The sequence below is a fragment of the Manis javanica genome, chromosome 9, assembly GCF_040802235.1.
Source record: "Manis javanica isolate MJ-LG chromosome 9, MJ_LKY, whole genome shotgun sequence".
In the NCBI taxonomy this organism is placed as follows: Eukaryota; Metazoa; Chordata; class Mammalia; order Pholidota; family Manidae; genus Manis; species Manis javanica.
This window is the reverse complement of record NC_133164.1, coordinates 29,548,584-29,574,711: the sequence shown is the minus strand read 5'-3', so window position 1 is coordinate 29,574,711 and position 26,128 is coordinate 29,548,584. Positions and strand designations below refer to the sequence as shown.

The following is a 26,128-nucleotide window of genomic DNA, read 5'->3' as shown; positions in this document are numbered from 1 at the left end:
ACCCCCCCACCCCCATCAAGAAAGGAAATAGGAAAGAAAACAGTGGATATGGATGTGAGCTGAACTGGGCTCACAGTGGGTGTCAGGGACTGGGATGACTCAATACTCTAAGGCTTTCAGACAAATGACATGGCTAAAATAGGGAAATTGGCACCATGCAGCACAATGTCTGACACAGCAGCTACTCAGTACATACCAGGTGAATAAAAGGAAGAAAGGAAAAGAGGGAGGGAAGAATAGAAAAAGAAAGAGAGAAAGAAGAACTTAACTACTAGCAGGAAAAAAGAAACATTTTGTTAAAGCCTCCTCTGTGATCTTTCGTGTCATCCACCACAAAGAAAATGCCCATCCCAACTCACCCACGCTTCTGGCCTCCTGGTCAACATCACTGTCACCGCCAAGGATGGAAATAAGCAAAACTCACTGTCTTCCACCATCAATTTGAATTCTTCCAAGGATACCATATCCATATTTCTAACTGAATCTCAAACACATTTCCAAAATTGACTCTTACGTCTTATTTCCATCCCTTTACCCACTCTTGTCTTCTTCCTATATTTCCTAGCTCAGTGCCATCCAATTCTCCCAAATCTGAACTTTGAAGTTTCTCCCAGCAACTCCCTCCCCTTACAAATGTATGGAGTCAGTAAGTCCCAGGGATCATGCCTCCTAACCAGCCTTTCCTCACGTCTCCAGTGCGCTAATCAGCTTTTCTCTGTGACAAAATAAACTTTTCAAGACAGGCTCATTCTATCTATTTAGGTAACAGTGCTATCTCTGTCTCCTGAAAATGCATATCCGTGTATCAATCACACCATATTTCCATATTTTTATTTATTTGATGGCATCTTGATTTCTCCTCCCAAACAGTTAGATGGCAGAAAAGAGCTGTCATTGTTTTTCACCACTGCCTGGTACACAATACACACTTGATAAAAGTCCATGCAATAGTTAAATGAACCACTTTTTGCATATTCCATTATAAAATTACCTTAATTTGAGAATGTGCCTTCAGCCCTACACTGTCAACCCACTCACCCACCAATCTACCCCACAAATTGACCATCACTGGACAGCAGAATCATCTCTTCACAATACAAATCTGATATTGTCACGGTCTTACTTGAAATCCTTCAGTGACAAAGTCAGGCCTAACACACCAGGCCACTCATCATCTCGTCATTGCCCACCCTTCCTGCCTGTTTCTCCACTGACCCCCAAGTGTACCCTAAAGCACCAGCACATGCCATCATCACACAGCTTGGCTTGTGAAAGGTTCTCTAGAAGAGCTTGTTCAATGAATAAACTAAGGCATCACTAATAAAGTGATATGTGATTCATTTTGGATAGACTGGAGTAAAGACATAACCTGAGTTAGTGTTATTAAAACATAAACATGTCATCATCTCCTTACTGCTGCTGCTTATAGTCTTGCTTTATCTATATGCAGCTGCGAACACATTCTAAATATATTATCCCTTAGTTTGCAGCTAGAAGAGCTGTTACCATATGACTCCTACTTTGGAGGTTTGCTATTTATTTCCCATTCAAAGCTGTGTAAAGCAATAAGAAGTACAATATTTTTACATTTTAAAACCGTTATTATTTTATTTTGATGTGACAATGCCTGCTAAAATGTCCTATAAAACTCCTAAAATGCTTTAAAACAAATATGATAGGACTTTAGCTCTCAAGATGAGAGCACAAAGAAAAGAAAGTTCTTTCCCATTGTCTGTGATATTTTGACTGAATATATAAACAAAACAAAAGCAGGTCAAGGAGCAAACATCTGCTTACCGATGGGCCTTCTCCAATGTGGATGTGTGTCCTCTGCTTGGCTTCGCACATCTGCCTCAGATGTAAAATCACAAGTTCGTTTTCCTCCTGGTCGCTGACTGGCTTCATTTTCTGCGGAACAGACAAGGCGAGAGCGCACTATGGCAACACAGCTTCTCTCATTTTATTTTATTCCCACTTGGTTTATGTGTCTGGTAGACAGATATAAATAAAGTTAAGCATTTAACAGCCCTTCAAGACAAAAGCAGCATTCTAATGACCATCAAATCATACAACAGAGTCTGTATCTTTAACTCCAGATACAGAAACAAAAAAAAGGATCTTACAGAAACAGGATCCAATTCTCATTCCTTGTATTGTGTTTCTTATTTGTGAGAAGAACAAATAACATTACCTGAACTCGTTCAAATATGTCAGCTTGCTCATTATCGGTCAGTGATGAGAGATGCCTCTGTATTACCAGCTTAGCTCTTGGTGGATAGAGACCTGGGGAAAACGACAGGCTAAGTATCAAACTGAGTGTAGCTGCAGAGATCAAAATGTCTACAATGCAACCCAGCTGGCCCCTCTGCCAGCCGACTCTGAAGTTAAATCTCAAGGAGATGTGGTCCCGCCTACAGCAAACCTTGGCACATGACAATTAAATGATTAAAACATGATGGAAAACCTCACCAAAACCAACGGCCCACGGCCCCCTCCATGATCCAAGGTCAGAATCACCAATAAAGTTTCTAAATGATACCAAATCAGCAGCACAACCAGATACCATTTAAGATCCCAACAAACTTAGCCACTGTAGAAATGCATAGGTTAATACTAGCCCTGGCCAAAATCTCTAAGCTTAAAACTTGACGTTTAAAAAAGAAATACTACTACTACTAAAAGGCAGAGCTACAGTGTAGACAGGAATCTCTCCATCTCATGCAGGTCTTGTCCTGTGGTGACAAAATTTCAAGGACAGCATTAGTATTTAGTGACATTTTTAGTGTTATTTCACCAAGAAAGTGCTTATTTCTTTATACTGTGCTATTTATATACTAAACTCTTATACACAATTTATATTAAGTTCTTGAGCAAAACTTTTTTCCATGAAAACATTTTTGTTTTTATACATTTTTAAGAGAGAAAATGTAATTCACATTTACAAAGGTTGATTTATATTCACAGCTTTTATATTTACCTTCACAGTCATTTACATCTACAACTACACATCCATTTTTAACAGATCTCCTTTACATATTTAGGTGCCACTAATAGTACCGTTACTATACTTTGATTAGAAAGAGGCTATCTAGCTACACGTAATATTTAATGAACTTATAGGTAGACTGGCACTGTAAAAATCACTGAAAAAGAATCACTCAAAAATATGCATTGTTTTCAAAGAACCATTATTCATTTTAAGGGTGTACAGTGCCACAAAAGGACCTGCTTGAAATCACCGTACAGTATAAATGAGCATCGGAAAGAAGAGAAGTTTTTGAAAACTTCTCAATTCCACCTTTCTTTATGCAACATACAACACTGTGTGAAAATCTGTGCAACCACACACAGGAAAAATGGGCACTACAATTCACTTGGATGCTGTGATACCACTCAGTACCCTAGATTATTCTTTGCTGGCAAAGTCTCCTTATGAGTCTCTTTAGGCAGCAGATTAAGAAACAGGCTCACATGATTGGTTTTTGTTTTGTTTTATGCTGTTTAATATTCCAGTGTCCTATTAACATGCCTAGGAGGATAAAAGACTTAAAACGGGATAGTTATTTGAAATATGTAACTAAATCTATAACCCAGGAAGGTGCTTTTCAGTCCTTTATTTCAGTAGAGGAATTGGAAACAGCTAGAGGTTATTTTTAAATTATTCATGCCTCGTCCACTGCTGTGAATCAGATTGGACTTTCTTCTTCCCATTTTTGGAATCACTGATTAGTGAATTACCGATACTGGGAGGCAAGTATATTATGTATCCTCAACAGCGTTAGTGTAAGAAAACAAGATGGAAGATACTCCATCTCCATGATGCTCAACATTATTTTAATTTCACATTCTGAGCTTTGGTGTGTATGAGATGGATTTCCCCTTAGATACTGCCACCTCGATTCATTTGGGTCCATGGATGTGGCTGGCCCTGTTCCTCCTGGTCTAAATGGCAACACTCACTTGACATAGGCATAGACAATTAGGGCACACATCAGCACACTCATCCATTCTCTTTCTTTCCAATAAAAATAGAAATCCTTATTCATGTAGCCAAATATACTGACAGCATACTATAGTAGGAGTATGTGATAGGAAATACTAATGTCTAGATACTTGTAAATATCTTTCTCACTAGCTTTCTACTCCTATTAATCTGTGTTGAATCTAAATATGATCCTTTTCCTAGCTTTATTATTGTACCATAAGTCACACTGTTATGCTACTTCAGTGAAAACGGCCCTTTGGGAATAGGCAATTGCTAAGGTTTCAGCACAGGATGGCCCCAAAAATTCCTACCCTCTGCTGTTCTCGCAGAGAGAAGGCATTTAGTTGTTTTGGAAATAGACTGAACAAATCAAATTCAGGTTCTGCCCCTTACAAGGAATACAGATATGGCAGGTATTCTCCACTTTGTGTCTCAGTGCCTCCATTTCCTCATAAGTAAAATAAATTGAGAACACCATCTACTTACTATATTGAAAGTAACTGCACTTGTGGGGGTGAGGATTTAATAATATGGGTAATGACTGAACCACTATGTTGTATATCTGAAACCAACAGAAGATTTTACATCAACAATACTTCAATTTTTAAAAAAGTAAAAAAAAAAGAACCAGTATCTACAACCTTCATTTTAAAATAAATTAGTCATGGAGATGGAAATATAGCACAGGGACTATAGCCAATAATACTCTAATTTTTTAGTATGTTGATGGATGGTAACCACACTACTATACTTACCATGGTGAGCATTTAGTAATGTTTGCACATTGTCAAATCACTAGGTTATACATCTGATTTGGTATATATTGTTTGGCAATTACATTTCAATTACTAAAAAATACCAAAAAAAACACTCATTACCTATCTTTTGGGATTTTTATATGGATTAAGTGGACTAACACATGCAAAACACAATAACGCCAAGACACAGTGCATACTATAGTAATGCAGGACTGGTCTTCTCCCACTCAACATGGATTCTTCCTTTGCTGCCTTTAGATGTCTGCACACCTTGAAATGAGGGGAGCTTAAATTTCAGTTCTTTCAAGACTTGGGAGGGGTCGTACGAATTCTGGACTCATACATTGTATTTTCTCTTTAAAAAGGTCTCTGAAACTGTAAATACTTCAGATACCAGAAAACTGAGGTCCAGCCCTCTATACATACAAACAGAGCCTTCCCATCTGCTATAGCTAGCCCAGTTTTTTTTGGAAGTTTACAACATCTTTTTTATAATGGAAAATATACTTAAAACCACACTTACAATGTAGATCGAAATATAAGGTTGCTTTTTTACTCATAAGTGTTTAGCTTTGTCTACCTAGAAACAACTTACTTCTATAATGTAAGGCTTGAAAACTAAAAACCAAAAAAGGAAAATATTACTCATCATTAGTCTATTAACACTTGGTGCTTATGTGCTGCCATTTGTTTTAAGTTTTATTACCCAAGTAATAAGTTCTACAGTTTTAAAGTTTTAGAACATTACAGATAGAGTTAAATTTGCCTTTGATAGACGCTGGAGTCAGTCAACAAAGGCATGAGAGAAGACATTTGTATAGATTCAAGCCCTATTCCATAAACTATCTGCTGACTCCAGGGGCCTGGAGCACAACAGCAATTTTACAGTGGAACTCTGAGACCAGCTCGACCAGGTGACAAGACCAACATGACCAGTAATAAAGCATGAGCATCCCAAGCCCCGTGATATGACATGCAGAGGAGGAAACAGCACCATTTCTATAGTGCACTTGCCAGGGAGCCTCAGTCCAAATGTGAGATGACATCAGTCAGCAAAATAACAAAATGACATACTCATTGAGGGTGTCAAGGTCATTTTGAAGGAGCAAGAGTTGCAGACTACAGGGTGAAATAACTCACATACAATATAGGATCCTGACTGGGGTCCCAGAATAGAAAAGGACACGAGTTAAAAAAAAAAAAAACAGTGAAAATCAAATGAAATGTTTGGTTTGCATAATGATACTATACCAGTGTTAACTGCCTCTTCTGTTCATTGCACTGGGCTCTAAGATGTTAACAATGGGGGAGGATGAGGGAAGAATATTTGCTAACTCTCCAACTTCTCTGTTAAGTCTGAAAGTAGACCAAATTAAAAGTTTTTTAAAAATAAATATAGGGTACTATATTATGTATTTTTCCAGATATAGTATCAAAGCATATGCATTATTCAGCAAATTCCTTTGTCACTCAGTAATATAATTTTAAGATATATGCAAGTTGATAGGCAGTTAAAATTCATTCCCATTAATTGCTCCATTACATGAATGTACTTCAGTTATGTTACTGATAGACATTTAGGTTGTACCCAATCTTCCTTACAAAAAATACAACCTTGGAAGTGTCACCTTCTTGACAACAATTTCACTTATCAAGACATGGAACTGCTGGTTAACAGGGATGTGCAATTTTAGATTAGTGAGTTTCTATTAATTGTCCCCAAAATGGCTATACCAATTTATACTACCATCAGTATCACATAAATGTTATCAATATCCCTACAATTTCACCAACAGTTGATCTGATGAGTAACTCATTATTGTTTTCATTTTCATGTCTCTGACATCTAGTGAGGTTGAACATCTTCTCATTTTTATTATTGGACCTCTTAATTTCCTTTTTGGAAAAGCATTTTCTAATATGATTTGCATAATTTCCTACTGATGGTTTTATCTCTTTCTTATTGATGATGAAAGTTCTTACAATTTCTGCATGCGTTTGCTATCATTTGTTGCCTATCATTTAACTTCCAAGTAAATAGTTATATAAAAACTTTACATTTTTATGAAGTCAACTATGTCAATGTCTTAACAATTTTTGCATATTTCTTTCTCAATAAAGGCTTCCTTATTTAAAGACATAAGACAATTATATTTTCATTTAATAATATTAATATTTTGTTTACACTGAGCACTTTGATCCATCTTGAAAGTATTTTGAATAGAGTAAGTGGAAGGAATCTTTGGACAGCAAATTCGTCCAAGACCATTTCCTGAGTAATTCTGCCATTCTTCTACAGATTCATAAAGTTCACTTTACCATACAACAAAGAATTTTCCAACCTTTTGGAAATACTTACATATATGCTTGAAAATAATGTGCATTCCATAGAATTATAAATTTTAAAATATGAACATTATATCAAAATTATCCTTTGTCAAAAAATTGAATGGAAATTCAATAAACACTGTTGCTCTGATATGGGCCTACGATTCTGCTGCCTACAGAAATCAAAATTTGCATTTACAATGACTAGACCACTCTGCTTTGTTCCAGAATCTGCACTCACCCCCTCTATCATAACACCTATAATCCTGAATGGCATTAATATGCTTGCATGCCTGTCCACTCTAGACTCTAAGCCTTCTGGGAACATAGTCTACACTGCGATCATTTCTGTATCCCCAGTGCTTAGTAAACTACCTGGTGCATAGTAGATGCTTAACAAGTGTCTATTAAATTATGTTTTCCTCGACAAGTGCCAAATGATTTCCCTCATTTGTGGAGTATAACAATGAAGCAAAACTGAAGGAACAAAATAGCAGCAGACTCAGAGACTTCAAGAAGGAACTAGTGGTTACCAAAGGGGAGGGATGTGGGAGGGAGGGTGGGTGGATGGGGAGGAAGGGAGAAGGGGATTGAGGGGTATTATGTTTAGTACACCTGGTGTGAGGGATCACAGGGAAAACAGTGTAGCACAGAGAAGACAAATAGTGGATCTCTGGCATCTTACTACAATGATGGACAGTGACTGCATTGGGGTAGGGGACTTGATAATATGGGTAAATGTAGTAACCACATTGTTTTCTTCATGTGAAACCTTCATAAGAGTGTATATCAATAATACCTTAATAAAAAAAATTTTTATATTATGTTTCTCCTTTTGTGCAATACTTTTCAAACTTTTTTGTTATTAAGAGACAGAAAGGGAAAGTGCATCACTGAGACACCTCTCCCTCTTGCCTCTTTCCCCTCCCCCCAACACAGCTAAAAGCAAAAAAACATCTGCTGTATATTATCACATCTATTATCTTCTCTGTCATTGTCAAATATCCATCAAAAGCCACCCAAGTTTCAATCTAGTTCTAAACTTTCAGGCACAAGGAACACATCATCAAACAAGGGGGGAATGAGAGACTTAAATAAACAGTTGACCTTCCGGATGGTTTTCTCTCTCTGTTCATTCAACAAATATTTGGTCAGTTCCCAGTGTGTAGACAGCACAGTCTTGAGAACTGTGGGAAATATAACTCCCTTCCTGGAGTCTGCCTTCAGAATAAAAATAAAAGATAAAAAAGAGACAAAAAGAAAGAGGCAGGGTAAAGCCAAGCAGCTAGGAAAGACTAATAGCACAGAGTTGACTGGACTTGAGAAATTATTCTTTGGGCTCTTACTTCACCTTGAAACAAAGAACCATTCAAGGACAGTAGCGATTTTCTCATTTCCCAAGTGCCAAAGCAAACTCCTCTCTTGCCCAGGCCAAGTTATACTGTACCTTCGATCCTTTCACAGAGCTTATGCAAAGAGTGCATAGGGCAGGCCTCGCACAGCTTAATCTGGGTCTTGGCGCTCTGCAGGGCAGCAGCTGTACTGAAAGCCTGTTTCAGAGTCAGCATTACCTCATCCACCTATGAGAAGAAACAAAACTCAGATCTGTAAAAGTTTGCTTTTGTGGTCACACATTGAAAGCCCAACAGCAGTGTGAGACCTTGTTGATGTTGATTAAATAACAAACAAGGGACGTCTGATGACTAAAGAGCTCGCAGAAAGAATCAAATCTTGAAGTTGGACCTTCAATTATACATGTAATGGAAAGCTGGATGAAATATGACCACTTTAATGTGTAGTGTCCATACTGAAATGTAACCTGAGTGCTAATTTTGAATCCCACTGAATGCTACACTATTGACAGTTTAACTGATAGCCAATCAGGTCTTTGCTTAATTAAGTAATGTATCAGGCAAGGATCTCCTTGGAAGTTTTGTCTGCAATACATAGGAAGCAGCAAAACTGGTTTAACATTCATTTGTGTTAATAGGTATCCAATTTACTGTAACCTTCAGGACCATTTTTTAGTGTAAAAACAAAATGTGTTTAAGCAATATTGCTGGAGGAACTCTATGAAACTTGCTGGTCAGTATGGCTTCTAATGTATCATTTCATTGCAGATTTCTGACCCTAAGTTCTGACATCAAGCTGTCTAACAGCTGGCGCTCACCACTAGGCCAACAGTTTGAGAACTGCCGGCTAGTTTTTTCCTTGCTGTTTCAGTGACTCAGTAAATTTGAAGCCGGCATTCTAGCTGTCTACTTGCTGCTTTGAGGTCAAAACAACTCATCCTCACACATTATTGTACTGACTTCAGGCCATGTCTCCTTCTCGGTGACACAATAATCAAAAGTTGTAGAACGCAGATCACACCTAAAACATACAGGAGGAACTGTGGAGTGTTAAGGGCCTCATTCAAACTAGATTTGATATTCAAAACCATTTACCATGCTTCATAAACCATTTTTTTTTAAGACTCTTTCTCCCCTTCCTCTACAGCCTGGTTTAAGAATAAGCTATTGTTTAAAAGATTTAATCTATTTCTGCATTTCAGTACATGAGGAAACAGAATAAAAAGAAATTTTTCTTTCATTTTTTATTACTAATAGAGATCAAACACTAAGCAGCCAGTCATTACTCAGTTATGTTTTACTATATTACCGTTTACAAAGGCTTATGAATAATCTCACATCATTTCATGAATAAAAATGAATTATTCATTAAATCTGTTCTTTTATAGTGTAATTAAAAACTAAAGACTTCTAAATCTTGAAAGGAAAAGTACTACATGTTTAATGCCTTTGCATTTTTATTTCATTTGCCTTATAATCTATTCAAAAGAAATTTCAATTACTTTTGCAGATGTTTATTTTTATTTTTTGGTTTCTATTTATTAGAAACTTAGCTTTCATGTAAGCTTATTATTTGTTATTTCATAGAAGGTCTTTAACGGAAATACCGAACTTCCATATTTTCTTACCTATTTCTACATCAAACAAGAAGCCATTTCAGTGGTGTTCTGAAACGTGGCTACCTGTTTCTCCCAGCCACAAAAATTACTAAAAATTTAATTTGACTTCTAAAATTTTAAATGTTTTATTTTATTTAAATCTACCATTTTCTTGCCAGATGGTCTACAAATTCTATCATGGGATCAGAGCAACTAAAATTTCAAATCAGTGCACTACAAATAACTTACATGTTTTAGACTAGATATACCAACAATGAATCATGGGTTATGTTAAAAGGTTAAAAGTAAAGCAACAGGCAAAGATAAATCAATTATATATAAACAAAAATAAAGCATTCATAGCTTTACCATAGGGCAAAATTGAATTTCCATTGAAAAGTGAGACGGGACAAAGGGAGCCAATTTACAATATTAAGGGGGAAATCCATAGTGAAGATATGCTTGTAGGCATTTATACACAGACTTAGGTGTTTTATAGCTTTTTAGAATTGTTTCAGTCTAAGAACCACAGAACGCATAGGACTTCAAAAGATGATCTATTCTAATTTTCTTCAAAACTTTTAACTATCCACCCCATATAAATTCTGGGTCTTGGTATCCAGCATCTTCTTTAAAAATTTGGATTATACTTCCCCTAGATGCTGTTGTCTGCATTTGGGGAATTTTATGTTAAATTTGTCTATCACTAGTAGTAACTTCCTTTTATTTTCAGACCTTTTAAGCCAGCTTTGCGGAAAGCAGAAAGGCTACTTCTACAAATTTCAAGGGTTGGTTAGACAAGATAAACCACCTGCAGCTATTTTACAAAACCAGAAAAGAAGGAATACTGAGCATCTAAACTTTCATGTAACCCTCCAGGGCCCATCAGATATACTGTTTATCAATTCACAGCAACTGCTCCAGAGAAACCAAAGAAAATGCTAGTTGTGTATTTCTGCCCTCAGAGAAGATAAGTCAGCATGTGTGGCTTTGCAATAATTTGTCTTACACAACTGCCAACCACATCAGTTCTAACACTGCTTAGACCTATAATATTTAACTGACTGTTCTGTTTTCTTCTATGCGTCTCCTGCTCAAACCATCCTGTTGTTATACAGGAAATTTACTTTTAATTTTTCTTCTGGCTTGCAGTTCTGATGCTTCACTATTCAGCGGAGATGCTTACTGATAAAATTAGAGTAAACAGGGTTTCAAAGATTCTAGCACAGGCCTGTTCTTAAGGGTAAGGATGCCAAAACTGAGATTTGGATACAGTTGCAATATAATAGGAAGACATTCTCAGCCAGTCTAGTCTGTTGCCTTAGTCACAAAGCTTCTTAAGGTGGAAAAATGCAGGACATTCCCAGACTTTCTACTCCGACCCTCTGTTTCAAAACTCATTCTACATGTGTGAGCGTAAAATGAAAATACTAAAAGCTACAAACAAAACGAAACCTGTAGGAGGCTGGAAATAAAAAGGTTCTACATAGTCTTCCTTTTAATGCAGGTTATCCAGTAATCAGATTAACTGGCACCTAGAAAATGATTGCCTGAAGTTTAAGAGGAACACATTTGATTGCCCAACGAGCACCTGCTATTGCAGAAATGCTGGAGGATAAGACAAGAATAAGAATGGTGCTAACCATGTGGGATTCACAATCTAGTGGAGAGGAAAGTAAGTGTGGCGGATTTGTAGGAACTGTTAGGTACCTAGGAACAAGTTGTAGCAAGAGCAACTAAAGGAGTCAATTCCTGAAAAAAGCCATCAGAAAAGGCTTCATTAGGATGTGATATTTAAGCAGAGCCCTAAAAATTACATAGTAGCAAAGAAGGAGAAGGGAATTCAAGGTACAGCAGAGCAAGGCCAGGCCTGCTTCCCATCTAATGAAGCAGTAAGAAAGAGAACTTGAAAATACACAAAAGTGCAGCAGCATCTCCTTGTTTAGTAGGAGGGCAACCCTTGAAGCTGACATGGTTGCCTTCCCAGCATGACTGCATAAAAGCAGCGAGCCCTGGCTCTGGCCTCCTCTGCCATGGCGGACTTCTCACTCCAGGCAGCCAACAGTGGTCTCAGAACTTCAGCTACACTTCTGCGAGCCGCAGCCACTTGCTTAAAGCCTTTATCCCATGTGTCCCATGAACCATCTGAAGCTTCAGTAGCAAACCAAATAAAACTTACATCACACCAGCCTCTGCAGTGTGGCGCAAAGAACGGTTTAGGAACAGTACATGGAAGGATGCAGTCAGGGAAGGGTAAGGCATTCCAGAGGGCCTTGGAGAAGATGAGGAAGGATCTTCTGTAATGCTGGACAATCTAGACTTTGTTCCTCAACAATGAGGCATGAGCTGGTTTCTGGTGAGGAAACACTGCGAGACATAAAGCTATGGCATAATGTAGAAAGTGTTTTGATGACAGATTAAACCAGGGGCAGGAGACTAGTTAGCACACTAATACAACAATCTAAGCAAAGGAGGTGAATGCCCAGGATCAGGAAAGCAACAGAAAGGAAAAGGAGGAGAACTGGATGTAAGAGACGTTTTTAACTTTGAGTGAATAGGATTTGGTGAACAAGTGAATATAGAGGGTGAAAGAGAATGCATTATAGTTTCTAAATTGGGATTCTGGGTGAATGGAGCTGCCAAGATAAAATATGGAATATATGACAGGCTTGGGAAAGCTAGGAGAGTAAGGAATCCAGAACATAGTGGAAGAATCGGCCTTAGGAAGAGGGAGAGAGGAGGGAAGGAGTGAGGGGTGAACCAGGCCAGGGTTGGGTGAGGAGAGGGATGGGCAGCAGATTCTCCACCTACCTCCTACTTGGATGGCATTTCCCAGGGTTGCGTCCCTGCTTATCTCTGGCTTTCTCTCTCTCTCTTGCTTCCTGCTGGGTGGGGGTTCATCTATTCCCATGCTTTCAACTATCATTTATATAATAACTACTCTCAGATTTCTCTCTCCAGCTGTGAACTAAACTTGTACAGTGGGCCACCTGGATACCGACATGTGGATTCCTCAGAGCTGTGGTTAACTATCTGGAGTGAGAACAAAACTCAAGGGAACACGCATGAATATGAAACTGTTAGTGATTAAAGTACTAGAGAGAAAGGTTGAGACCCACAAGGCACTAGTCAGAGAGCCACTTTGTACCAGTTCACTCCCATTTCTTCTCTATTCCTAAATGGCCCCCTGGGAATAGGGAAGGCAGGTGTTAGGCAGGAGTGATGGCAACATGAACCAAGAAGAGGAGGAGAATACTGCCTGACTATCTGCATATGTCCAAGTATGTTTCCCTGGGAGAAATGCTTATGGGGGCGTTAAATGCATAAGAAAGTATCTTCCTTCCAAGCTTGGGGATATGTCTAAAGGTCTGTGTTAACATGGTTAGGAGGGACAACACAAGGGGAAGAAGAATTATAAAAATTTAGGGAAATGACAGCCTCCTCAACTGCTGGTGTTGGCAAAACTAGACAGCTACATGTAAGAGAATAAAAGTGGATCATTGTCTAACCCCATACACAAAAGTAAATTCGAAATGGATCAAAGACCTGAATGTAAGTCATGACACCATAAAACTCTTAGAAAAAAACATAGGCAAAAATCTCTTGGACATAAACATGAACAACTTCTTCATGAACATATCTCCCTGGGCAAGGGAAACAAAAGCAAAAATGAACAAGTGGGACTATATCAAGTTGAAAAGCTTCTGTACAGCAAATGACACCACCAAAAGAAAAAAAAAAGTATCCTACAGAATGGAAGAATATATTCATAAATGACAGATCCGATAAAGGGTTGACATCCAAAATATATGAAGAGCTCATGCACCTCAACAAACAAAAAGCAAATAATCCAATTAAAAAATGGGCAGAGGAGCTGAAGAGACAGTTCTCCAAAGAAGAAATTCAGATGGTCAACAGACACATGAAAAGATGCTCCATATAGCTAGTCATCAGAGAAATGCAAATTAAAACCACAATGAGATATCACCTCACACCAGTAAGGATAGCCACCATCCAAAATACAAACAACAACAAATGTTGGTGAGGTTGTGGAGAAAGGGGAACCCTCCTACACTGCTGGCGGGAATGTAAACTAGTTCAACCATTGTGGAAAGCAGTATGGAGGTTCCTCAAAAAGCTCAAAATAGAAATACCATTTGACCCAGGAATTTCACTCCTAGGAATTTATCCTAAGAATGCAGCAGCTCAGTTTGAAAAAGACATATGCAACCCTATGCTTATCACAACACTATTTACAATAGCCAAGAATTGGAAGCAACCTAAGTGTCCACCAGTAGATGAATGGATGAAGACGATATGGTACATATACACAATGGAATATTATTCAGCCATAAGAAGAAAATAAATCCTACCATTTGCAACAACATGGATGGAGCTGGAGGGTATTATGCTCAGTGAAATAAGCCAGGCAGAGAAAGACAAGTACCAAATGATTTCACTCATATGTGGAGTATAAGAACAAAGAAAAAACTGAAGGAGCAAAACAGCAGCAGACACACAGAACTCAAGAATGGAGTAAAGTTACCAAAGGGAAAAGGGACTGGGGAGGATGGGTGGGAAGACAGGGATAAGGGGGGTTAGGGGGGAGAAAGGGGGCATTATGATTAGCATGAATAATGGGGGGGGCATGGGGAGGGCTGTACAACACAGAGAAGACAAGTAGTGACTCTATAGCATCTTACTATGCTGATGGACAGAGACTGTAATGGGGTATGTGGGGGGACTTGGTGATGGGGGGAGTCTAGTAAACATAATGTTCCTCATGTAATTGTAGATTAATGATACCAAAAAAAAAAATCTAGGGGAAAAACATCAGCATGTTTTTAGTCACTCAGCTGTATTTCCAAGTTTGCCTTACATAGTATTTCTTCTGCAACTGCAATGGCCCCCATAAAGGGAAGGGGCAGGTGGTTGGAGAAAATCGATTTTCAAATTTCAAAGAAAGAAAATAAATGAAGACTAAAATAAGGCCAAAAAGAATAAAGCATTTAAATAATAAGAACAGGGGCAAATGAAATTAAGGGGAAAAAACAAAAATCATTGTTTTTTGATCGACTCAATTGTCTGTTGATAGACGCATTACTTACCATGATATGCTAAAGCAATTAAGAGAATAAGGTCAGTGGCCTTCCTTACCCTCCTACATGAGCAATGGAAAAAGTAACCGCTTTTCCCCTGTTATTAGTCTTTTTTGACCTTTCAAAAATACTGGTACCATGACTGGATTTGTTAAACTCAAGATAGTATCTAGACTTAATGATTACCATGACAAATTATTTTTGTTTTTCTACTTTTGAGCTGCTTCTAAAGAACAGAAACACATTTCCAGATGCTGTCTTCTTTTTCCACTGATGGCCATTCTGTGAGGCTGGACGTTCTTAAGAGATGGATGTGTGGACAGGAGCATGTGGACAGAAATCACATCCTTACCAGAGATTCACTGGCACACTGGAACACATAACAGATATACTGGCTCAGCCCAGGCTCTGGTGACTCCCGGCAGATAAAGCCGAAGTGATCAACATGCTTTATACCCTAGAGGGAGAAGACAAGTGCAGTGTTTATGGGAATATGTCCTAATCAATACTATGGAAGTCAACATCAGCTTTGTACATTCACACTGCCATGAATTTTTCCTTTGTGACATTCTAATAGGACAAAGTCATAGCAAACTTACAAGAGGCCTTTTGATAGATAAAATAAAGAGTAAGACCAACTCAGACTGTTTCAGACAAACTCTGTGGCTCAGAGCCACAGAAAGAAAATATGATGGAGTGATCCACTGTTAGTTTTGCAGTTTGCAAAAACTGCTACTCGGTGTTCGCAAGTAATGTAATTTTCGAGTTATTGGTCTTCTTAGAACAGGCAGTCTGATGATTCAGCATAAACCCTGTTCTTGTCTATGTGAGGCTAAGAATCAAAAAACTACATCTGACAATGCTCTCGATGGCATGCAACTCCCAAAAGCATGCATTAAAAATACTAGAATATTTGTCTATTTATAAACATTTTAAGAGCCATAACTGTTAAAAGACTAATGCTTTAAAGAAATGATTGCTGATGTCAGTTATCCAAATTCATAAATTACTGTACTTCCTGAGCACAGGTTAAGTAACCTCAGCTAAACTTAATTTAAAAATTCCGAATTATGTATGAATTCCAGGCAGCCTGAATACAAACCTATGGTTAGTAGACAGCACTCTTATTTTAATAGCAAGCATAGTACTTTGAAAAGCCAGGTAGACAAAAAGTTAAAGTGGTCCTACAATCACCTGAATCCCACTGGAAAAAAGCAGGCTTTGGAGTCAAGACAGATTTGTGTGTTAACCTTGGTTCAACCCATCTACTAGGTAGAAGACATTGCACTAGGTTATTAATAATTATCTCTGAGGCTCTATTTCTCATGATAAAATCATAATAATGACACATACTATAAGGACTTTTTGAGATTTAGAACTGAGAAATATCTATGATAGTTTCTGACACATTTGATGAACTGAAACCACTACTGTAATAATATGCTCAATATCCAGTGGATATTGGACGGAAAAAAATCAAGTCTGATAAAAAGAAAAAAAGTCAAGATGGAGGAGTAAAGTTACAAGTCATGAGGTGAAAGTAAGCTCCGTCTGCTACAATTTATTAGTGATTAAAGACTGTCTTTTACTAGCTTAGTACCAATGGGAAAAATTCATAGACCCTTCAACTAGCTCAGTCTTCAGGCAGTGGCAGTGTATCCACTAAAGAAATCTACTGCCTTATCCCCCATGCTTGCCAGGAACACAGTCTTTCAAATTCTGGACAAAGAAACATCTGTGTATGGTTGTGTATGTATTAAAAAGCTACTTCTGAATGTGACCACATTCTCAGTTCAAATCTGTGAAAGGAAGTAGTAAGAGCAGGGCCACTCAGTGAGGAGCAGAAGTTAGCCAGAAAATTATTCCGATCAAAGACCTTCCCGCAAATTTCTCTTGCATTTTTGCTTAATTCTTTTTCTGAACCACAATGTCAGAATACAAAGCTTTTTTTTAGGGGAAAAAAAGGAAAAGCAAAAATTGTGTTTGAACTACCAGTTTTATACATTTGGTTTGGTTCTTTTTTCTGTTGCTCTTATTATTATTATTTTTTTTTGGATGTTCAATGAGCATTGCTAGTTCACTTACTGGGTGGCTTGGGGAGCGTTGGGAGGAGAGACACAGCCTTTTTAGGATGACTCTCTGTGCTCTGGGTGCAAGAACTACACTGGTTTGTACACCATTTTCTCCTCAGTTCTTGACATAAGGCCCAGCGTGTAGAGATGTCCACTGAACATTAATTGAAGCCCTAAGTGTTAAGCTTTCTATTGAAATATTGTATTTCAAGGCTCTACAGAATAAGATGCCATAAAGGGACACCTATCTCACAGGGCTTATGATGCTGCACTCCCCAATAAAAAGGTAATTATAAGAATTCATAGTAAATACTTTTTAGTTAAAGTGAATCATCTTTCCACCATGTTTTTTGTCCTTTAAATAGGAATTTAGAAATTTGCCATGTATTCTTCTTATCGTCCGATGGTGCCTCTCTCTAAGGTATTAGGGCAGAAAATGTTTATCTTCACAACATAATTTTATGTCTCCATAAAATAGAACAAATATTAAAACAAATTATTAGAGGTGAAACTAAATTAGCTAAGGCTAAAGCAATTAACAAGACATATAAAAGCCTGTCAATTTCAAAGGGAAGAATGTCTGAGTATCATTCCTATGGCAATGCTAAGTTTGAAATTAAAAAACAGAAGTCTGTTGATTTTTCAACATTAAAATATAAGATGTGTCCTTGGCAAGATAGCATTTCCTGAAGGTACATCCAAGTTACCGTGCTAGGAAAGTAGTTAACCCTTCTCTATTCCTTAGAAGCCTCTTTGCATTTTTTAACCTTCTTATATTTAGAGGTAGATATTCCTTCTACTTCAGCATCTTCAAAAATTCTTCCTATGTTGATAACATATCTAGGTAGCTCTAACTTTTGGCCAGATATTCTAAATTACTACTATGGTACTTAGGATACGAGTTGATACCTAGTATGACCTGGGGCACATTTAGCTGTACTGGTGACTTCAAAAGCTTTCAGATACACAGTGTGTGAATTAAAAATAAAAGAACCGAAATATACCAAAACTTCTTTTTCAAAATGTAGCACTTACATTAATACAAGCTGAAAGCACTAGTTCTCCTTTACTACCAACTAAGGTATAAAGAGCAAACAGGACTCGGTGACATGCACAAGGCCCCCTGCTCAAGATTCTGAGGAACACTAGCTGTGAAGATATTTTCAGAAGAAGCCACCACTACAAAAACTCCATCAGTGGAGGGAATCTGATGAGGTGACGGTCTCAGGAGAAAGGGCTGATGAAAACGAGGACCAACTGTTATGGTACTGAAGGGCCTGACATAAACACAAATACATGAGCCCTCTTAGTTTAAGACAAATCCACTTTAAAAAATGTTTTAAGTAAAAACATAGTAAAATTTGCAGGGGCTTCAGCCCAGTTATTTTGTGATGAATATATAAACCATACATAGCTGGTTTCTTCAAATACTATAATCTACTTCAACACATACCTGAGAACAAGAAGAGATGTCTTTGAAATTCTTTTCAAGAACAACTGATTTGGTGTCTGGACTGATAAGGTTAATCTCAAACCGCCCAACCTTAAAAATAGAAATATTCCAATTAATTTCAACTCACAAAGACCTACCATCTTTACAATTAAATATTCAACTAATAATATAAACTCAAACACTACATCACAGATAAACATATTCATGTATGCTTCCATATCCAACCCAATGGGCATATGAACTCCAAATATCACCTGCCTCAAATCATTTCTTCCTTTTGTCTAAAAATCATGAAAACCAAGTTGCTCTTCATTTCCAAGAAACAAGAAACCATTTTTTCCAAGATTAACAATGACTGTCTTTTTGAAAAAGTACAACCTTGCCTCACTTCATGATTTCTAAAAATCCCAATTATTTAAATATAATTTATAATCACACTTTCTCCCAAATGATCAACAGAAAGATAAATTTGCAATTGGGGAGGTTAAGTTAAATTCTTTGAAAATAAATTACCAGTCAGAAAAATTAATAGCAAGGACTGCAGCTAGCTAAGAAAAATAATAAATATGATAGCCCGAAGAAAAGGGGAAATTTCGTTATCACCAAAGAAAAAAACTAAAGATACTTTAATTATATACCTAGAAGTATCAAAAACAGAACAGAACAAAACAAAATGAAAGAACCTAAGAACTTCTGAAAAAGCAAATATTACACACTGGGACTGTTTATCAAGATACACTGTGGAATTTCCTTCTCATTGTAAACAGGATGAAAGGACCCTCATTTTTTTCAAGAAAACTCAGATCTTACAAGCCGAGTATTAATTAAAGAAACTCCACAGGGCATCATTATGAATTGAGCTCTTTTAAATGGAACTTGACACTGTCTGTAACCTGTACAACTTCAAAAACTACTTTTTAGAATTCAGATGTATCTTTTACACCTGTAATACAGCTTGCACCAAACTGTAATAACTAAACTTGTCAGGCCTATGGTGTTTCTTTAACCTTTTCTTTTGTGTGATAGTATAAATTGGTGTATTCTCATCTAAAAATACACCTAAGTCTTTGGACTTCTCTTTTTTTCTCTCCAGAAAACTCCTTTGCCTCCATGCCTCATCACTCTCTGAGATTCACATCAAAATCCTCTGTAAGACTGGCTTTCCCAGCTCTTTAAAAACCAACAACGTTTATTTAAGAACCAACCTAAGGCAAACGGTTGTACTAAGTGATCTATTCTTATTCATCCCACCAGCCTTCCATGATGCTCCTTTCATTGCTGCTCTCTCCATCTCTCCCTGCCCTGCTCCCTTGTGCCTTGCAATCCACGGTCCGTGCCCACCTCAGGCCCTGTCTACTCTCTGCTTTCCCCACCTGCCTGACCGGCTTCCCACGGGGGAAGTAGAACTGGACTCTTGCAGAGTGAGGAAGGGCGTGGGCTGGACGTCTGGCTGCCTCGTCCAGCACCGGATGCTGCCACCCCCGGGGCACCCTGACAGTGCACAGCACCTGGAACAGCATCGTTCTGTTCTTCTCTGAGTCTGACGGCTGGACGTGACTGGGCGCGCTGGCATGTCTCCGCCGCGGCTGTGGCTTTTGGCTATTCTCGTGAACCCTCCTTTGCAGGACGCCGGTGACGCTGCTGCACCGAGACCGGAACTCCTGCTGTTCATCAAAGCCAGAATCTTCCAAAATCCGCTCAGGGAAGCCAAGTCGAGGGCTAGGAAGCCCGGGCTGGCTGGCCGCAGTGGGGAAGGCCAGGTGGGCGCTGGCGACGCTGGCCCCGTCGTCTGGCAGGTCTGTTGGAGAGCCGGGCCCCTCGGCCTCGAAGACGCCCGGGTCGTCGCCGGCCTCAGGGGCGCGCTGCTCGCCCTGGATCCGCAGGCGCTGCAGCTCATGCAGGCTGAACTTTTCAATGCAGTCGTCGATGAGGCTGGACGGGGCCTTCTTGTGGGTCACGGTCACCTTCCCACAGTACAGGACCTCGAACTTCTGCGAGTTGTAGAAGGCGTCCTCATTGTCCTTGCTGGCTCTGGCGTCCTCTTTCATGGCAGCTTTGGATAACTGTCTTATGCTGCTGATAACATCAGGAACCTGGACAAGAGTGGGAAATCCTCCTGTCAGTTGATTATTTAGAGATATTTATTGGTTATCTAGACCTGGTATGATCACAGGAAATACATTCTCATCTAAATGAGAAAATATACAAAGTAATAGTCACCATTTAAAATAAAGCATAAACTATCAGACACAGAGACTTAAAAGTTAAGATTGAAATGTAATTATATGAGTACTATACTTCCTATTTTAAATGCATTCCTTTCCCCAACAAAGCCTGAGACTATATAGGCCACTACAACCTTTAACAAATCACTGTGTCCTTTGAGTGCTTTTAAAAATTATTATGAGCCTCAGCTGTAAGGAACAAAAGTTTCAACAATGATAAAATAAAACTTTCTGGATGAAAAGATTAAAATCCAGGCACCCCATTTTAGCACTAGCCATCAGGGAATATGTAAATGAAAACCTAATAAGATACCACTATGCACCTACTAGAACGGCTAACATCAAAAAGCCCAAGTGCCTGCTGGGATGCAAAGCAACTGGACCACTCATACACTGTATGCAGAAAAGTTAAATAGCACTGCCACTTTAGAAACCTGCTTGGCAGTTTCTTAGGAGTTAAACATAGACCCATCTCATGACCTAGTCATATTCCTCCTAGAGATTTATCTAAAAGCTCTGAAAACATTTCTCTATACAAAGTCTTATATACAAACACTCATAAAAGCCTTAGTCACAATATCCCCAAAACTGGAAACAACCCAAATGTTCATCAAAAAGTGAAAGCTCACTAATCATGAGGGAAATGCAAATCAAAACCACAATGCGATCCCACCTCACATATTAGAATGGTTATCATCCAAAAGATGAGATATCCCCATGTTCATTATGGCATTATTTACAATAGCCAAGACATGAAAACAACCTAAGTGTCCATTGATAGATGATGGAATATCACTACAATGGAAGTATAATATTACTGAAATGGAATATTATTCAGCTATAAAAAGGAAATTCTGTCCTTGCAACAACATGGATGAACCTCGAGTGCATTAAGCTACATGAAATAAGTAAAAGACAAATACCATACATATGACCTCACTTATATATGGAATCTAAAAACAAAAACACCAAAAAACAAACTGAACTCATAGAAAACAGATAGGTAGGGGGTGGGTGATACAGGTGAAGGGGGTCAAAATGTCCAGTTATAAAATAAGTAAGTCCCAGGGATGTAATGTACAGCATGGTGACTAGTTAACAACACTGTATTGTGATTTGAAAGTTGCTGAGAGAGTAAATATTATAAGTTCTCAACACAAGAAAAAAATTGTAACTCAATGAGGTGAGTGATCTTAACTAGACATACTGTGGTGATCATTTCACCACATATATATATATATATATACATGTATATATATATATATATAATCAAATCATTATGTTGTATACCTTGAACTAATACAATGTTGTGTATCAATTATATCTCAAGAAAATGGGAAAAAAAGTGAACAGCTAAACAAATGTGGTACATTCATGCTACAGGATACTGCTCATTATCTCCTACCTGGTTTACTTCAATAACCTAACTAGTGTTTCATGCCCCTTCAATCTGCCCTCAAAACCCAAAGGATTCTTTTTAAACTTAAGTTATGTTGCTCACCGGCAAATCCTCTAAGCTCCCCAATACATTAAGAGTAGAAGACAAGATCCTTACAGTGTCCTCCATGTCACTCACCATGTCCATGTGAAATACATACAGACTACATGAGTTCCATTGCTCCACAACCTCCACATGACCTTTGCATAGTCAACCTGGATTTTCAGCTTCACATCCTCATTTCCTCTGACCTAACTCCTACTGCACTCTGACTCATTGCTCCAGGCACACTGGCCTCCTAGCTGTTCCTTGACAGCGGCAGACACACTCCTCCCTCCAGGTCTGTGAACTCCATGCTCCTCCTCCAGATACTGCATGACTCACTCCTTCACCTCACTTAAATCCATGTTCTGAAGTCACCTTGTGAGGTAGCACCTGTACCCCACCCCAATCTCTCTACACACACACACACACACACACACACACACACACGTAGCACCTGTACCCCACCCCAATGTCTCTACACACACACACACACACACACACACACACACACACACACACACACACACACACACACACACACACACACACACACACACACACACACACACACACACACACACACACACCCGACACAGCCAGCATTCCTCCGGATTTTTCCCTACAGTACTCACCATCTTTAACAGTCTTTGCAGTTTCTTTGCTAGAATTACAGTGTAAGTCCTAGTAGAGTGGTGACGTGCGACTCCCTTCCTTCCTCCCTCCTTCCCTCCCTTCTTTTCCCTCCTTTTCTTCCTTCCTCTCTCTCCCTATCCAGTTTTTCCCTTGCTGTGTTCCCCAGAGCCTAGGATAACTCCTGGCACATTCCAAATCTTCCATATGTGTATTAGCCAAGAACAAAAGCAAAACTTTTATGGGATTTTTTATCTTCGGACAAAAAAGGAAATATTATATTGTATAATCAGGATTGCTTCACATTAGGACATGCACAGGATACCTTCAAATCTTCTGGAACCAATCTGAAATCCAGAATTTCTTTTTTTTCACATAATTATTTGGGATATACTGTCAGAGTTTAAAAATCACAGGATCAGCTTGCCAGTAGGAATATTTCCTGTGAAACAATAAAGTCCAGATGCTACAGTTTCAATGACTCACCCTGAACATGTGGCATGTCTCAGGAGAAAAGTCAGGTGTTTTGTACTAACACATGACCAGCAGCCTTTCCCCTCTATCATGTTCCTTTTACCTTAGTACCTGAGAAGGGTCAAAGCTGAGGAGAGTGACTTGACGTTCAACTTTGCAAAAAGTAAAATGCTTCTTTGTATTAGAAGCCCTCAGAGAGAGCTCTTCTTCCTCACTAACAACATTTCATTAAATACTTTCCATTTGGTTTCATAACCTGTGTGCTGAAATTTGGTCCTGTGGAGTGCAGAATAAGACACATATTATCTGTAGGATATTTCTGAACCTGCAGAATTTTTATTTTATTACAAATATTTAAACGGCTTTGGCACTACATTAGAGCTATATTCTACCAATGAGGCTGCAAAGAAAGTTCAACCTTACTTACGTCAGTTCTCCTGTATGACATGTTTGTACTTACTTTCTGCCACTACACTGAGAGTTCTTACTTGAAGAACCAATTAGCGGCTGAATTTCTATGGCCACATGGGCACTTCCCTTGTGACCCCAGGTAAAGACTCAAAATCTAAATGAAATCCAGTTAATGACCAGTTTATATAAGCAAAGCTTATCATCTTGACTGAACTGAGTAAGTAATTTAAGGCATTGACTACATTCATAAAATACAAATTCTAGTTGCCTTCAATATCTTTCCTCATGGGTCATGACTAATTTTAGGTCATGACTAACCGCAACTTCCAGTGACCTGAGATGCAGAAACTCCTACTGCAAAACCGATCTAACAACATTTGGCTCTGGTTTTACTTATCATTACTTGGAAGACACATAAAAAAGTTAACATGATTCGACCCCAGCCTGCTACTCAGAGCTCACACCAAAAGGGACACACTGATAAAGAAAGGATAGTAAAACATCCACAGTGGGGAAATGAGTTATCAGAGAATCATGAAAACCTTTGAGGCATTTAATTTAAGGGATTGATTGGTACCAGTGCAGGAGAAAGTCTCCATTTAGTACTCTTACATACACATATTTGGGGAAAACAATATTTCCTATAAGACAGTGATAACTGACATGTATTTATATGCACATTCATAAATGTTTTGGAATGAATTTGACTCCTTGTATATATTGTACCTTTCAACATCTTTTTTCTCTACCATTATACTGTAAGTTCTTAAGTAGACTGAGTAGGGGTAATTTTGTGTCTTATTAGAGCTCTTCCTGGTGACCACTGGGAACGTGCTCTGCGCTCAGAAGAAACTGAGTGACAGCTGTTGGCAAACAGGTATATAAATAATAGTGAACAATTACCTTGAATCCTGATAAAAGTTCTCCAGGATTGAGGCAGGCTTAGTAGATTCTTATTGATAACTCACCAGAGATCTGTACCCCATAACCGAAGGCTGTGGCTTTCCACTCTGCTCATTGCTCACCCCTACTAGCAAGTTGAATGAATGTGTCAGGAATGTCTCCAGATGCTATGGAGCACCTTAAGCTCCACACTAGTCATTCATACTCGGGCGTTGAATAACTCCATGGCTCAGAATCTGCCTTCATCCCACAGAGCCTGAGGAGGATTTAATGCCAATTCAGGGTGATGTTTTTATTCTGTGGTAGCATGTAATCTTTAGCACAAAACAACAATAATGAAAAAGAATACCAAACTAGAGATTGAGAGGTGTATTTGCCATTCCCAGCTCTGCCAAGAATTTCTGCTTTTCTACATCCTAGAGTTTCCTCACCACTAGATAGATGGTCAATAGGATCTCATCTAGATTCAAATTCCTACGGGATTATTTTTTTGTATCAATGTCAATATAGGAGGAAGATAATGTGCATTAAATGGAGGTAGAAAATCATTTCTATTAGTAAGCCAGAAATATTATGTTATTGAAATGATTCATCTTCATTAACACACAATAATCAATTCAACAAACTAAATGAGCAGGGCTTTTTTTTATAATTAGCAAAAGCACAGTGCCACCTTTAGCTAGTACTTTGTCTTTACACCTTCAGTGATCTCAGTAAAAGAATTTAGATTAAAGCCTCAGAAACCAGACATTAAAGCAAATCCTCACTCTAGAAGGAGAAAAAAAAAAAACTGCCACTAGATCCCTGGATGTTATGCTATTTTTTCTCATTAACTAATTATCATAATTAGGTATCACACTCCAAGAAATCTAGTGGTATTGTAAAAATTATACTCTTCCTGACTTCAAAAGAAAACAAATTCAACAACTAACCACACTCTGACGTTTAAAAGCCTAAGCAATTGCAGGAGAAAAATGTAGACCGTAAAAGGCACTAAGGATAGAAAGATACCTTTGGTCTGGAAGCCAGATGAAAGTCACTCTCTAAGCACTGAAGAAGACAAACTGATGCAATCCTCAGTATTAGCCTTTTGTCGCCCTTAAGAAGTTCTCTGCCTTTTTACATAAGCCAGCAGTAATTTCATTGTATTTGTTCAAGTCCATGTTATCGCTATGTAGCCAACTATAAAATTTCCAGGAATAACCGTTATTGCTTCAAAAGTAAAGTATTTCCTGACTGTGCAATCAGGAAACACATGGATTGTTCAGGACTAAAGACCAGAAGCCTTAGCTTTCTTTAAAAAGAAACATTTTAAATTGGAAATGCATTGTCTTTCTTATGCTCCTTAAATAATCAC

At 38.3% G+C, this 26,128-nt stretch overlaps 1 protein-coding gene across 5 annotated transcripts in view; it reads right to left on the bottom strand.

The window, feature by feature from the left end:
- The window catches only part of TBC1D4 (TBC1 domain family member 4), a 192,041-nt gene that overhangs the window by 57,470 nt on the left and 108,443 nt on the right, over window positions 1–26,128 (bottom strand). For all 5 annotated transcript variants that reach the window (XM_073212494.1, XM_073212495.1, XM_073212496.1 and 2 more), the window contains exons 2-7: window positions 20,154–20,738; window positions 18,646–18,735; window positions 15,473–15,577; window positions 8,519–8,651; window positions 2,192–2,283; window positions 1,798–1,908 (exon numbers count right to left, since the gene is read on the bottom strand). In XM_073212494.1, the coding sequence (XP_073068595.1) occupies window positions 1,798–1,908; window positions 2,192–2,283; window positions 8,519–8,651; window positions 15,473–15,577; window positions 18,646–18,735; window positions 20,154–20,738 (1,116 nt within the window). The remainder of the gene's footprint in view (window positions 1–1,797; window positions 1,909–2,191; window positions 2,284–8,518; window positions 8,652–15,472; window positions 15,578–18,645; window positions 18,736–20,153; window positions 20,739–26,128) is intronic.